At 41.2% G+C, this 16,031-nt stretch overlaps 1 protein-coding gene across 1 annotated transcript; it reads left to right on the top strand.

Moving 5' to 3' along the window:
- The first annotated feature begins 51 nt into the window (after positions 1-51).
- Positions 52-14,439, top strand: LOC111145363 (cytochrome c oxidase assembly protein COX15 homolog). The gene is made up of 9 exons (XM_022500225.1): positions 52-239; positions 1,440-1,630; positions 3,295-3,417; positions 3,913-4,099; positions 6,219-6,386; positions 9,303-9,384; positions 10,872-11,026; positions 12,512-12,625; positions 13,648-14,439. The coding sequence occupies exons 1-9, from the start codon at positions 150-152 to the stop codon at positions 13,777-13,779; spliced, it is 1,242 nt and encodes a 413-aa protein (XP_022355933.1). The 5' UTR covers positions 52-149; the 3' UTR covers positions 13,780-14,439.
- Positions 14,440-16,031: the final 1,592 nt, after the last annotated feature.

The following is a 16,031-nucleotide window of genomic DNA, read 5'->3' as shown; positions in this document are numbered from 1 at the left end:
GAGTCGCTGACGCAGTCGCAGTCGCTTCTTGCCCTCTGAGAAGGAGGGGTCACGCTGTATGACCCGGAAGTGTCTCTTTGTTCAGTGGTGGAGAAAGGAGACCACAGGGAGCTGGGTTTTGGACGTGGTTTCTTTGCACTGTCTTCAGTATGCAGCGATTACTCTTTCCGCCCCTGAAGGCCTTGGTGGGGAGCCCGTGTCTCCGGCTCCTTGTTCCTAGGGCGGCGCCTAGATCCCAGGTATTGCACCGCAGAGGACTCGGTCGCGGAATCGTACAGGAGTCGAGAGTCAGGAGAAAGATAACAGATAACCCCACATCACATTCCCGTAGTTCCTTTAAATTCACAGCGCATTTCTTTGTACCCAGAGTCCCTGAGGTAGGATCCGGACCTGCCACTTACTGGCTATATGGTATTAACCAAGTTAAGTAACCTTTCTGTGCCTTAATTCCTTCCATCTGTGAAATGGGAATAGCAATACCTACTTCGTACAGTTGTGGTAAGAGTTAATTAATTTCATATACAGCAAGCGTTTAGCACATAGTAAGAGCTCAGTAATTTTTACCTATATATTTGGTTTTTGCTAAAAGTCCCCGTGTAGCCAGGTAAGGAACTTATAACCCCATTCCACAGAGAAGGAAATTGACGCTTAATTTAAGTTCACTGAAGTTAGGAAACAGAACACAAATCTTTAGACTCAGGGACAGAGTCAGAAGAGGACTTGCATTCGCTCAACAAATAATTATTGAGTGATTATTATGTCTTGGGAGCTGGGAAGCAAAAGATAAATACCGAAAGGCTCTTGCCCTGGAGGAAAGCACAGTTAATTCATTTGTAATTCATTTGCCAAATCTTTATTAAGGTCTTGTTATGTAAGGGAACTGTGTTAGGAACAAAAGTGTCAGAAGACAAAGAGCCAGACTGACCAGACACTTCTGTCCTTCAACTCAGCTTAGTGGGAGATGGAAACAAATAAACCTGAAGTACATTATAATGTTTTAAGGGCTGAGATAGGAAAGGTACAGTGTGCTGGGGGAATGACCTGTTGCAGACCCAGGAGAATCTAGGAATATTTCCCAGAGGAGGTGGCATCTGAACTGAGATGTATTGTAGATATTCTCAGTAAGGAGGCAGGGAGCATCCCAGTCAGCAAGAAAGAAAATAATCCATATCTAGGTGTAAAGTCTGGGGGAAGTATGCAGAGACCAGAAGGGTCATGTAGTGTGGGGATGGATTGGAGTGAGGCAAAACTAGAGCTGAGCCAGTTGTGGGCTGGATGCAGTAATCCAGATAGGAGATTATGATTTACTAGGGCAGAAGCGGTGGAGATGTGGCCATACAGGGTACTCCAGTCTAGACAGAGTGGGATTGTGTTTGAGAACAGTGGACTGAGGCCTTTCCCTCTGTCGCCAGTTGTAATTTGTCTGTCTTGATCCTTAGTGTGGTTGCAGCTGTGGGATCAGGCGCTCCCTGAGGCCAGGGCAGTACAGCACCGTCTCTGAAGTAACTTTGCAGTCTGGAAGGGGTACAGTGTCCCTTCCCTCAAAAGCTGCTGAGCGGGTGGTAGGTCGATGGCTCCTGGTCTGCAGTGGAACAGTGGCTGGAGCAGTTATTCTTGGTGGAGTGACTAGGTGAGTAATTTGCTTGTAGTGAGTCAGCTCTTTGGGTCATCAGTAGAAGTACAGGATGACCAAGGGGGAAGGGACCTTGGGAATCATCTAGTCTCACTCCCTCATTTTATATATGTAGAAACTGAGGCCTAAAGTGGGACATGTCTGAGGGCTTGCCTGCCATAGGATAGTTTATAGAGTTATTATTGGGAGCCCTTCATAAAGCCTGGTTTAGGTCTTACCTGTTTGCTGTGCATTATTTGCATATATTTTCCCTCTACAAACAGTTTTCAAGTTTGTCTCAAAAATTAAAAAAAAAAAAAAACAGTTTGTTTGAATTAAATGCACATAAGCGGATCACAATTGTATTGTATGCCTCTTGGGTCCCTTTAAATCTGTAGATTCTTCTCCCTCCCTCCCCCATTTCATGTAGTTTTTTTTTTTTCTATTAAAGAAATATAACTGATTGGTCCTATGGAGTTTCCCAGTCTGGATTTTGTTAACTGCATACTTGTGGTGGTGTTTAACATGTCCCATTATCCCCAGTATTTCCTGTAAACCACTTTTTGCTTGATCAGATTCAGGTTGGGAGCAGGGGGCAAAATACTTCACAAGTGATTACGACATTCATAAATATCTGGTGTCCATTAGAGATGCCAACAGCCATTGATGATCATTGCCTAGATCCATGATTTTATTACAGTTGCAAAACTGTAATATTTTATTAGCTCAACTCAAGAAAAACTTGCCCTCATCAACAATTTTGTTATTGTAAGGTACAGTTTCTATAAGAAAGGCAGGATAAATACTTGAATCTTCCTCTTAATTTACCAGTTTTGAAAGTAATAAGTTGGATTCCAAGCATCCTCCAAAGGTGATCAATAAAGGGTTTGGATTTTAAGTATTATAAGTTCATAGGTTTAAGTGTATTTGATGTTTCGATCCATTGCCCTGATGATTTGGTCAAATTGTTCCATCTTTAGTCAATGAGAGCCTCTTCAAATTGCCTCCTGAGTTTTTTTGACAGAATCCTAGTAACTAAATTCTTTGCTTTGTGGATAAGATATTCCAGGTTCATCTTATACTTTTGCTGCTTCCGACCTAAATCAGGCTTTCACTTGAGAGACACTCACACCTTTTGGTGAAAATACCTTCTGGTGTTAATACAGTATGTGTTCCTCACATTCTCTCCACGTTCCCTGTACTCTTATTTCAAAATACCATATGTTATATAGACTGTTATGGGAAATTGTGACAAATTTAAGTTTTATTAGCTTTAAATTCACTCAAGAGTCTAAACTGTTTTATATCTGCAACAAATCTCTTTTCCCTCTGTAAATAATCCCTCTGTCACTTATTCATTGAGGGCACATTTCTTTGCTCTAAGGGTTGATTTTACCTGTTAAAGAATGCTAGTAAAAGAAAAAAGTAAAAAGAGCTGAATTAAAGGATCGAGAGAACAAGGAGCAAAGAAATTTGTATCTGATGGCAGCTGTTTCTGGTGAAATTTTAAGCAGTAAGAAGAAAGCAAGGTGTCAAAAAAGAATACACTAAAATGATGTGTTTACCTTTAGAGGGGTTAAGTTCAGATCCATTTGGTTCTGTAAACCATTTATGAGAAACCCGGCATTGTGTGTGCATGTGTCTGTGTGCATGTATCACACACACTTCTTTCCTATCTTAAGGTTGACAGAGTCTGGCCTTTCAATGGTAGACTGGCATTTGATAAAGGAGATGAAGCCACCTACTAGTCAAGAGGAATGGGAAACAGAATTCCAAAAATATCAGCAATTTCCGGAATTTAAAATGTAAGTATAGGGGCCTCTGGGTGGTTCAGTCAGTTATGCATCTGCCTTCGGCTCAAGTCATGATCCTGGGGTCCTGGGATTGAGCCCCATGTCAGGCCCCCTGCTCAGCAGGGGAGTCTGCTTCTCTCTCTATCCCCACTAATGCTCTCGTTCTCTCTCACTCATTTTCTCTCTCAAATAAATAAATAAAATCTTTTTTTAAAAAGTAAGTATAATAGAAAATCAAGTAAATATCCCACTAGGCCCTTTCAATCTTTTGCTTATTTAAACATTTTAGTATGGTGAGATTCCATTGTTTCTCGATATTTGCTTCAGTTAATGTTTAGTGAGCTTCCTACTCTAAACCTCCAGTTCCAAAGTGATCCTGACATCACTGATGAGGAAGAAGGCAGACCTTTCATTTCAAGCTTTGAAACTGAGAATGCTCCTGCATTCTGTCTGGAAATAAAAATCAGGATGTTTCTTCTTTCTATTTTGACTTCCCTTTTCACCCAGCTTGAATCATGATATGACACTGGCTGAATTCAAGTTCATCTGGTACATGGAGTACTCACACCGAATGTGGGGTCGCCTTGTGGGCCTCGCATACATCCTGCCTGCTGCCTACTTCTGGAGAAAGGGCTGGCTCAGCCGTGGCATGAAAGGACGTGTTCTTGCCCTATGTGGGCTAGTCTGCTTCCAGGTAAGATTTAGTCAAGTTTGGGAAGCCAGAGATGCTTCCAGGAGCTCCCTCGTTGGGATTGTTTTTAAGGAAGGAATCTGAGTCTGTATAACAGAGTAGAAAAGAGGATGAATTTTAGTGTTACAGGCATGGCCCAGCCCTGTCACTTAGTAGGGCAAGTTCTCTACCTTCTGTAGACAGTGCTTTCCTTACCTGTAAATAGGGATAATAATAGTGCCTACTGGTTAGCTTGTGTGACTTAAATAAGATAGATCATGCATATAAAGTAGTTAGTTTAGTGCCTGGAATTAGTAAGCACTTGGTTAATACATTTTTAAGTCACAAGAGGTTCTTTCCTCTCATGGCTCTCTTCCTGGGTTCTTGTCTCTTCTTTTCTGACTTGTCTGCTAGAGGGGAATGGAATCCCTGTGCTAGAATGGCTGAAGAAGCAAATTTGAAGATTCCCACAGTTAAGGGGTTTCCTGAGACTGAGATCCAAAAAAAGGAATATGAGAGAAGGTACATACGAGTATTTGGGTCACAATTAAAGGCCCTCAGAGAGCATCTTAGAGCATTAAAGAAACATCAAAATTTGACCAGGAAGAAGCTAATTGGTTAATTGAGCTCAAAAGTAGTAAGAACCAATTGGAATTAAAGAGGGAGATGGAAGAGAAAAAATAGAGACCATAGAAAGAGATAAAGAGACATAATAAAAGTCTAACAATAATTAAGGGAGGGTTGGTTAAACAAAGTGAAAGTTTATTTTGGAATGAAAAAAACCAAAACCAAAACCACTCTAAAGCAGACTCCCAGGGAGGCAGCAATTTGAAGATGGCACATAGGATTATGGGAAGAAGAAAGTGAAGCTGGCAAATCACACTATATACTCCTTTGTCTTCCAATGTCCTATGCAGATGGAATCAAGCTAATTAGAATCCAGGGTAATCATAAAGGGGGCAAGAGATGCTCTAAAAGATTTCCTGAGGAGATCTATTAGAAGAGGTGGGAGAACTGTGAATCGTATAAGACTGATGATTCACAGACCTGTACCCCTGAAGCAAATAATACATTATGTGTTAATTAAAAAAAAAAAAAGAAGAGGAGGAGGTAGGCGAACCCTACCTCTCTGACATGCTTCTATTGACTTGGGAGGGCAGTGTTGAAAGGGCTGTATCTTATCTGATACAAGTGAAACTGACATTTGTATGAATTGAAAAAAAGCAGGGTATCAGAGTAATACGTACCTTGAATTTTTAAGCTTAAACATGTACTTTCATTACTTTTTTTTTTTTTAAACAAAGAACTAAGGCCTGTTCTTTGATTTCTCTGATTGGAGTTTAACTTCCGATCTCTTGCATCCCCATAAACTACCATTTCATTTCATTTTCCTTAAAAGAGAAGTGGGAACTTAGACATTTGCAAAGCCATCTGCCAGCAAAGCCTTACAGACTTTTATGATTCCTCCCCACGCAAGACTTTTTTTTTTCTTTTTAAAGATTTTATTTATTTATTTGACAGACAGAGATCACAAGTAGGCAGAGAGGCTGGCAGGGAGAGAGGAGGAAGCAGGCTCCCTGCTGAGCAGAGAGTCTGATGTGGGGCTCGATCCCAGGACCCTGAGACCATGACCTGAGCCGAAGGCAGAGGCTTTAACCCACTGAGCCACCCAGGTGCCCCAGGTGCATGCAAGACTTTTATAATTGTCTATTCCTACTAACTCAACAGTAATTGTTTTTAAGCAATTATCTTTATCAAAGCTTTTCCAAAACACTAAATCTGGTTTTTATAGAAAAACTCTCCTTTTTATTCTTATATTTCACTTACATTTCATTTTACATAATTTTAAATTATATCAAGTATTTTTAAGGTTTTGCTTGTAGATAAACTTCTGTGTACTTTTCTACATTTGGCTTACACTTTAATAAAATATTAATCTAAACAGTGGTTAAGCATTTATGGTGCTATATGTGAAAATGTGGGTAGGATATGACTCCTGAGGTACTGGGGATATGGGAAGGTATGGAAATGAGAGGTCAAGTGGGGAGTACTCCCGATAACTGACAACTCACTTTCTCACCTAGTACAGTTGAATGGACAGATCCAGCCTTGTTTTATTTGCCTCTTGTGTTTTTGGTTCCAGGGTCTATTGGGATGGTTTATGGTGAAAAGTGGATTAGAAGAAAAACCAGACTCCCATGACATCCCTCGAGTCAGTCAGTACCGCCTTGCTGCCCACCTGGGATCAGCTCTTGTTCTTTACTGTGCCAGTTTATGGACTTCGCTCTCACTGCTGCTACCTCAGCACAAGGTAAAAACATCAGTCTATATTATTAGTATATCTGCACAGATGCTGACAAGGTCAGAGGAACAGAAATTCTGCTTCTAATGGGAAATTATCAATCCACATGCACACATTCCTTTAGTAACATCTACCAATTTGCCAGCAATTAGGTATAACCAAAGATGACAGCAACATTGAACTTCGAGACTCTGGAAGGCTTTGGAACTGCATAGTGAAACGTACCATTATTCTTCTGAGCTGGAGCAACGCATTCAAAGGAAACTTAGTACAGGACCCAAATATCCTGTCAGCATTGCCTACTGGGAAAAGTGAAAACACGAATTTTAGGAATGGTGGGAAGGGGTTGCAACAAGAGCTATCCCCCACAACCACTTCTGACTCCTAGATGAATAGTGGCTAGCCGTGAGGAAGGCCAGAGTGAGAGCTGTTTCTGGACCTCTGAGGGTATACAAGAGCCATGAGAATTATTTGTTCTTTGGGTGGGGACCTACCACTCATCAAGTCTGACAAGTCTGCTCTTGTGATCTTGCCTGAAAGTATTTTCCTGTATGCTGATTAAAGGAAAATACTAGTTTTTCTAGAAATGAGTATTATTTTAGGTATTGAAGTTATGGTTGACCTGGATAACCTGTTGGTGGAATGAAGTTTGAGATGACAGTAGGACTTTTAAGTAGAATTATCCAGTAGGTACTTGGAGCCAGTAGCCTTGATTCTGGTATGGAAGGGAGTTGTGGACTTGGCAGTCATCCCCACAGGGAAGCCAGATGGGGTCAAAACATTGGTATAGTAGACAATCTACATTGGAATAATTCTTATTCTCTTTCAAAGCTGGACTTCTCAAATGAATTGCCTAATGTGTAACTGTACTTGCTGACAACCCACTCTTTAAATTCTTGTCATCTGGCACTCCCACCCACTCACCTCTGTACATAGACACCCATGTACATGGCGCTCTGTACATGCCTACACATATACCCACACACTCCTAAACACTCTCTGTGGGAAATGGTACTGTGAAAGGTTGCCAATGACTTTTTTAATTATCAACTGTTTTTCTCTTCTTATTTATTCATATTCCACTAATTGCAGAAAGGATTTGAGATGATAGTCAAACATGTAGTGCTGTGCTCTCCAACACAGTATCTACTAGTCACATGTGGCCATTTAAATTTTAATTAAAATTAAATAAATTTATATTTTAAAAAGCAGTTATTTTCTTAAAGTTTAAAAAAAAATTAACTTTTGGGGCACCTGGGTGGCTCAGTCGTTAAGCGTCTGCCTTCAGCTCAGGTTATGATCCCAAGGTCCTAGGATTGATTTTAGTATATGTGCTGCCGAAGTGAGCACCCAAGGTCCTAGGATTGAGCCCTGCATCGGGTACCCAGCTCAGTGGGAAGCCTGCTTCTCCCTCACCCACTCCCCTGCTGTTCTCTCTTTCACTGTGTCTCCCTTTGTCAAATAAGTAAATAAAATATTAAAAATAAATTTAAAAATTTTTAAATGAAAAAAGTTAACTTTTTATTTAATTTTCAGGTGCAGTGGCCTCATTTCAGGTCCTCATTAGGCACGTATTGGCCACTACAGATAATAGAACATTTCCATCATCATAGAAAGTTCTGTTGGATGGCAACAGATAATTGATAATAATTAATAATTGATAATTGATTATTTTTAAAGTTCTGATAGATGGTCCTATGGTATCTTAGTAATGATAGCTCACTCTTCATATACTAGATTATAGACCATTGAAGGGCAGCACTCTGACTTAACTCCTTTGTATCTTTATGGTAATCTGTTTATAAAATTCTTAATAATTATTTGTTGATTCACTGATTAGTATCAGAAGTTGGCTATAGTAAAAATAAAACGAAATTTTGATCTTACGAAAACACTAAATGCAAGAATCTCTACCTTTGGGATTTCTTTTTATTTTTTATTTATTTATTTTTTTTAAAGATTTTATTTATTTATTTGACAGACAGAGATCACAAGTAGCCAGAGAGGCAGGCAGAGAGCCAGGGTGGGGAAGCAGGCTGCTTCCCTGCTGAGCAGAGAGCCCGATGCAGGGCTCGATCCCAGGACCCTGAAATCATGACCCAGAGATCACAAGTAGGCAGAGAGGCAGGCAGAGGGGGCGGGGGAAGCAGGCTCCCTGCTGAGCAGAGAGCCCAATGTGGGGCTTGATCCCAGGACCCTGAGATCATGACCTGAGCCAAAGGCAGAGGCTTAATCCACTGAGCCACCCAGGCCACCAGGTCCCCCATTCTTTTTAAAGATTTATATATTTGAGAGAGAGTGCGCACAGCAGAGAGAAGCAGGAGGGGAGGGAGGGAGACAGAAAGCCTCAAGCAGGCTCTGGGCTGAGCATGGAGCCCGACATAGGGCTTGATCTCATGACCTGAGATCACTGCTTGAGCTGAAACCAGGAGTTGGAAGCTTAACCAACTATGCCACCCGGGTGCCCCTCTACTTTAGGGATTTCATACAGTTTTGATTCTGACTATATTTGCTAAACAGGAAATATCACAAACAACATGAAAATCTAGTCCTGTATCTTAAGGCACATCATTTCAACCATGGTGAAGCATTTTTCCCTTGAACAACGCAAATCATTATTGAACAGGTATGTATTGAGTACTTACATACCAAGCCCTGAGCTAGGATTACTTCACTAAGCAGGACAGATGGCATTTCCTGCCTTCACAAGACTTACAGGATAGCAGGGAAGACAGACAGTAAATGTATAAATGTAGTAAAATATGATGCATGTTAGACCAGAAAATCTGCTGGGACTGCTTAACCTATTTAGGCCATCAAAGAAGATCTGACCTCAGATTGTCACTAGGGTTTGGCTTTGGAGATCTTTGCTGTCTCCCTTAGTCCCTACAGTATAGTTTATTGGAATGGTTTTCTTTTCTTTAGTTGCCTGAAACTCGTCAGCTCCTGTGGCTGAGGCGATGTGCTCATGGAACAGCAGGCCTGGTGTTCCTTACCGCACTCTCAGGTAGGACTCTTCACATCCCGTGTAGTCTAGTTTTGTTCTCCACTCACGGGGGCGGGGGTGTCTCTTGCCAAACACTTTGTCCTTCACACTTGCCTTTCCATACCCATCATCTGCCTTCTCTGTTTTCTGTTTCTCCCTCCCTTCCAAAAACTCTGCTTCCCAGTCATTTGAACACAAATATTGAGCATTTATCTGGATCCAGATTGCCTAGGTTCGAATCCTGGCTTTATCACCTATGAACTCTCTGACCTTGGGCAAGCTGTGTAACCTCCTGAGCCTCAGTGATCTCATTTGTAAAATGGGGATGATAGTAATAGTATGAGTGATACACGTGAAATGCTTAGAAAAGTACCTGGCATGTAGCAAAGGCTAGATGTAAATCAGAGAAAAGTCCTTTCCTCAAAGATGGCCTAAGATGAGGAGCTCACTGGGGCAAAGAGACTGATACAGGTCTTTTTCATTCTTTAAATTACATCTCTACCCTACCTCTCTTGCTCGAGTACTATACCATCAAGTACATTAATCGCTAGCCTCACATGCCTGTCTAAGCTTAATTAAAATTAAATAAAATGTAAAATTTAGTTCGTCAGTCACACTACGCACATTTTAAGTGCTCAGTAGCCACATGTGGCTAGCAGCTACTGTGTTGGCTGGCAGATATAGAACATTTCTATCGTCACAGAAAGTTCTGTTCAGTAGCACTGCTCCAATGAAAACCATCAAACCAGTGATTCACCTCCCTCCATGTTTGATGGAAGAACATGAATTTTGACTTTATATGTGCTATTTTTAAAAACAAGGAATGTGATCTAAATATCCCTGAGTCCTCCTTTGATCATAAATAATGGATCAGTCATCCATTAACTCATGGATACTTTATATGTTTATCCAATATTTAGTTTATAAATTTTTTCACTTCTGTGTTCACTCAACATTTCTTTGAGCACTTGGGGAAGACAGATAATAAACAATGAAAACATACGGCAGATGGTGTTCAGTGCTATGAAAAAAATAAAGCAGGATAAGGGGATAGAGGTGAGTTTGGGCAAGTGCTGTCTTACACAGGATCATTGGGGTGATCTCTTTGATAAGGTGACATTGAGTGGAGATGTGAGGAAATGAAGGAGTAAATTATGCAGGTATCCAAGGGAAGAGCCTTTCCAGAATAGATGGCGTTCGTAGTGGGATAAAGAGGGCATCAAAATCACTAAGGGAGTGTTTCCATCCAATGTGCCTTGCTCTAGAGCTTCTAGTTATGGGAGACATGCAGAATCTTCAGTGGGAGAAGGTGAGAATGCACTTGTGTTGTTTTAAGTTCCCATGGTGATGCTGATGTATATTCTCTGTTTGAGAACCCCTTCTGTAGATCTTTTTTATTCTCAATTCCTTTTGTCTAACTCTGGGATAATGACTTTTTCTGTGGCAGAACTAGTATTTGAGCTCTTTTCTATCTCATTTTAATAAATACCATTTACCTTGGAATATAGGGGCTTTTGTGGCAGGGCTGGATGCTGGGCTTGTGTACAACTCTTTCCCGAAGATGGGAGAATCTTGGATCCCAGAGGATCTCTTTACCTTCTCTCCCATCCTGAAGAATGTTTTTGAGAATCCCACCATGGTGCAGTTTGATCACCGGATTTTGGTGAGTCTGGCTGGTGGTTACCAGCTGCTGAGTCCAGGGAGCCTCTCCCAGGCTGTGGGGTGTCTGAAGCACTGATGGCAGCCCTGAGAGGGTAGAATACTGTGGGCACTAGATTTCCTTTGCTTTTTAGAAGAAATTTCCCACCGATTCTCTGATGGGATGTTTTTGTCCTAATTATCCACACCTGTTCCAGCCAAATTCTGGCTTTGGGGATAATACTGTCTTACTGAAGTTCACATGTGCCTTTTACCATCTGTCAAAGGATAACATCCCTCAATCCTACACACACAAAGGAGAGTGATTTTAGTGGAAATGAGGCTGAGTAGAGAAGAGAGGGCAAAGGCAGTGGTTGCTGAACACATAATTGCTGAAACCCCAGGGAGCTAAGAGCATCATAAATATTTCTCATCTTAATTAAGCTGATATTAAGGGCCTGCTGGGGTCATGTTAAGAGTGGCCTGGTAGCCTGGGCATGATACACTGGAGCAGGGCAAGAGTGGCAGCAAGGAGGCCAGCAGGAAGTAGAGGGGCCATTGCAGTAATGCAGGTGAGAGTGGTGGGGCTCTAGGCTGCATGGAGGAGAAGGGCTTGAAGAGAATGATGGATCAGAGAGAGGCTCTAAGGAATTGAAGATTGGGTTATAGGAATGAAGGTAAAGAAGATCCCAAAGTCTGTTCTGTGGCATGCTTGAGACACACCCAGACATGGGACTATTGAAATGAGCATCGGGCTGGAGATGGAGGGTGTCGTCAGATTGAGGCGTGTTGCATGTGATGATTGAAGCACACCCAAAGAGGAGTCCAGAGGCCTCAGATCCCCAAAGGCAACACTGGGGCTTGGGCCAATTACATTGTTTGGACTCAGGCCCCTCCACCAACAACATTTTGTAATAAGTAAAGTCCAGTTGAATTGTCATCATGGACAGCGCTGAAAGGAAAAGTGGATACAGAAAATGATAGAAAAACATTCTCCTTGACATCATGGAAGTGGGGAGGAGATCCTGTTGCCAGAGTAGGGAATGGAAATGAGACTTGGGCTTGTTTTTAGCCTAGTTGCCAGTACCACTACCTCCTCTATTCACAGCCCAGGAAGGTAATAAGCTTCATGTGCTGGGGTCAGCCCTGCTTTAAAAATACAAGATTAGAGAGGAGGTAAAATGAGGCATTAGGATGCAAAGAGTGATTTCAAAGGTGAGGGCCACACCTGGGGGGGGCACCCACTTGAGAAGAGAGAGTGTGTAGAGCGATAGGTACAGAAACTGCTGGTAAAGCCTCAGGGAACATGAACATTTAAGGGGCAAGCAGAAGAGCATGGAGGAGACCAAGGAGTAATTATAGGAGGAGCCACAGATGGTTCTCTGGGTCTGGGACAAGGAACCCTCAGGGTGACTCATTGGTCCTAGAGGAGAGATGCAGCGGACAAACAGAAAGCAGGAGGGTGGAGCATTTCTTCCTGATTCTTGATGAGAGGCCTTGGTCCCCGCAGGGAATCACTTCTGTTACAGCTGTGACAGTGCTCTACTTCCTCTCCCGGAGAATCTCCCTTCCTCGAAGGACCAAGATGGCCGCAGCGACTTTGCTAGCTTTGGCATATACACAGGTACAAACCACTTCTTTTTGGTCTCAGGGTGACCCCAAAACTAAGTTAAAGAAAGGTGACAGGCTAGGAGAAAATATTTTCAGTATTTATAATATTATCTCTTTATATATCATCTAATAAATTTTATGTATTATTTGTTCTATTTAAGATTTTTATCTTAATAAAGAATACTCAGAAAATAAAATGAGGGTTATCAGTATACACAGTTCTCACAGGAGGAACAGTGAGTGGCCAATAAACATGAAAAGGTCTTTAGCCTCACTCGTTACCAGAGAGGAGCAAATTAAAACAATGCTTGCCATTTTGTGCCTGTCAGATTGGGGGAAAATTTTTTTTGAAAAGATAATCAGGTATTGGCATAGGGTTAGGAAAATGGTATACCTTCCTATATTCTTGGTGAGAGCATGAGTTGGTATAGTTTTTTCAGAGGGCAGTTTGACAATAGCTTTTAAAATGTTAAATGTATAATCCGTTGGTCCAACAAATTGACTTTCTTAGTGCCTGTCCTAGAAATATTCTAAGGCACAAAGACCTGTGTACAAAGTAATTTTCATGGTAGAATTGCTGTGATAGCAGAAAAACCAGAAACCACCTAAATAAACAACAATGGTACACACATACTATGTAATACTGTATAGCAGTTTAAAATAATGAGGTCTCAAGACATACTTTGTTAAGTGAAAAAAAGCAAGTAACAGAACAACCCCATTTTTTAAAACACAAAAGTATGTTTCTTTATAAACACAGATACAAAAGTACGAGTGTATGGAAACTGATGACTATCTTTGGGGAGGGTAGCTGGGCTAGGATAAAGGATTATTAAGGAGAATTTTAGGTTTATCTGTTTTGTTTGAATTTCCTCTGCTGTGAGTATACTTACTTGTGAAAATTTAAAAATACATATTTTTAATGTTTTGATGGGAGAATGTGGAGGTGTATGTATTTGGTTGTCCATGCCCAGTCATGTCAATTCTGAATTTGTGGTTCGTGCTTTTTTTACTGCATTCTCTCCTCTGGAACAGGTGGGCTTGGGCATTAGCACTCTGCTGATGTACGTTCCAACTCCTTTGGCTGCCACTCACCAGTCGGGCTCCCTGGCTCTGCTCAGTGTTGCCCTTTGGCTCATGAGTGAACTCCGAAGAGTCCCAAAATAATTCTCAGAGGATCAGCTTCCTAGGACTGAAATTGCTTTTGAATGCTCATCAGAGGGCACAGAACTTGGGAGTTTTCCTCTTAAAAGGATGACCTTGGCATACCAAATTGGTCAAGTTATTTAAAATTCTTTGTCTCTTTTTGACAAAGTCACTGGATCAAGAGTGTCATTCAGTATGTTTAACTTAAGAGTCCTTTTAAAAATATTTGTAAATTTGGTTTTCTTGTTGAAAATCATGTTTAATGTACTAGATAAAGAAATGTCTGCCTTTGCTGCTTAATAGACTGTCTCAGATTTCTTAATGTTGGCAAACTTTTGATTCTACATGCACCACTTCATCTCCTTGACCTCCTGAGTCCTGAATTATGTCTAAGTAGAAGTTCTTTATGATCTCGACTTCACTTCCATCAGGTAAAGATTCAAAGGGAAGGACTGGCACACACCCTAAAGTAGCCAGAGAGCCTTCGGCAGGAAATAGTGTCTTCTGGTATCCTGATTTTCACAGTGGGGAAAGGGTGCAATCTGACAAGCTTAATGTCTGTATGTAGCAAAATGGCTTGTAAGTACTTAGAAAAGGAGAAAATCACTGGTAACCCACTTTGACTCATCAAGCACTAACCTAGTTCTTTTGATTGTGCTGTTACATCGCTGTTAGATGAATAGAATACCTAGTATGAGTCAGTTCCTGAAAGCGTTTCCGAACAGCCTCATGGATAATTAAAGTATGATCTTGATGGTATATGAAGTACATGGACATCTATTCAGATACGTAAACAAATTTTTGTTTAATTAATTGTTGTAATTTTAGTCTTTTGGTCTCTTGCTATTTCACAGGACTCTGTCTTATTCAACTTTTTTTTTTTTTCATCAAGTTATTTTTATTTTATTTTATTTATTTATTTTTATTTTTTATAAACATGTTTTTATCCCCAGGGGTACAGGTCTGTGAATCATCAGGTTTACACACTTCACAGCATTCACCATAGCACATACCCTCCACAATGTCCATAACCCCACCCCCCCAACTCCCCTCCCCCCATCAACCCTCAGTTTGTTTTGTGAGATTAAGAGTCACTTATGGTTTGTCTCCCTCCCAATCCCATCTTGTTTCATTTACTCTTCTCCTACCCCCTTAACCCACCATGTTGCATCTCCTCTCCCTCATATCAGGGAGATCATATGATAGTTGTCTTTCTCCGATTGACTTATTTCGCTAAGCATGATACCCTCTAGTTCCATCCACGTCGTCGCAAATGGCAAGATTTCATTTCTTTTGATGGCTGCATAGTATTCCATTGTGTATATATACCACATCTTCTTTATCCATTCGTCTGTTGATGGACATCTAGGTTCTTTCCATAGTTTGGCTATTGTAGACATTGCTGCTATAAACATTCGGGTGCACATGCCCCTTCAGATCACTACATTTGTATCTTTAGGTTAAATACCCAGTAGCGCAATTGCTGGGTCATAGGGTAGTTCTATTTTCAACATTTTGAGGAACCTCCATGCTGTTCTCCAGAGTGGTTGCACCAGCTTGCATTCCCACCAACAGTGTAGGAGGGTTCCCCTTTCTCCACATCCTCACCAGCATCTGTCATTTCCTGACTTGTTAATTTTAGCCATTCTGACTGGTGTGAGGTGATATCTCATTGTGGTTTTGCTTTGTATTTACCTGATGCCAAGTGATATGGAGCACTTTTTCATGTGTCTGTTGGCCATCTGGATGTCTTCTTTGCAACTTTTTTTTTGAAGATTTTATTTATCTAATAGAGATCACAAGCAAGCAGAGAGGCAGACAGAGAGAGCAGGGGGAAGCAGGCTGCCTGCTGAGCAGAGAGCCCGATGCGGGGTTCGATCCCAGGACCCTGGGATCATGACCTGACCTGAAGGCAGAGGCTTTAACCCACTGAGCCACCCAGGTGCCCCTCAACTTTATTTTTTTAAATTGGTGATTTGGATAAAGGCATCACAAAGATCAAATTTGAGGATGGAACAACCCAGCATTGCTAATGTAATATAGATGACAGTCACAACTCAAAACCGTTCCACGGTGGTACCAGCAAGATGAAATTAAACAGATTATAAATGTAACATCCTCATTTTAATTAAATAGGTTGCATAAGTTTGAGGTGGAGAAACCTGGCATCATATCATTTCATATAAAAAAGACAGGGATTTCAGTTGGCCACAGGCTCAACATGCACCAACGTTGTGATGACGCTGATGAAAAAAATCAGTGGTGTTACAGAT

This window comes from Enhydra lutris, unplaced genomic scaffold (genome assembly GCF_002288905.1).
Source record: "Enhydra lutris kenyoni isolate GAN:26980312 unplaced genomic scaffold, ASM228890v2 scaffoldscaffold12, whole genome shotgun sequence".
NCBI lineage: Eukaryota > Metazoa > Chordata > Mammalia > Carnivora > Mustelidae > Enhydra > Enhydra lutris.
This window is presented reverse-complemented; position numbering and strand designations above follow the sequence as displayed.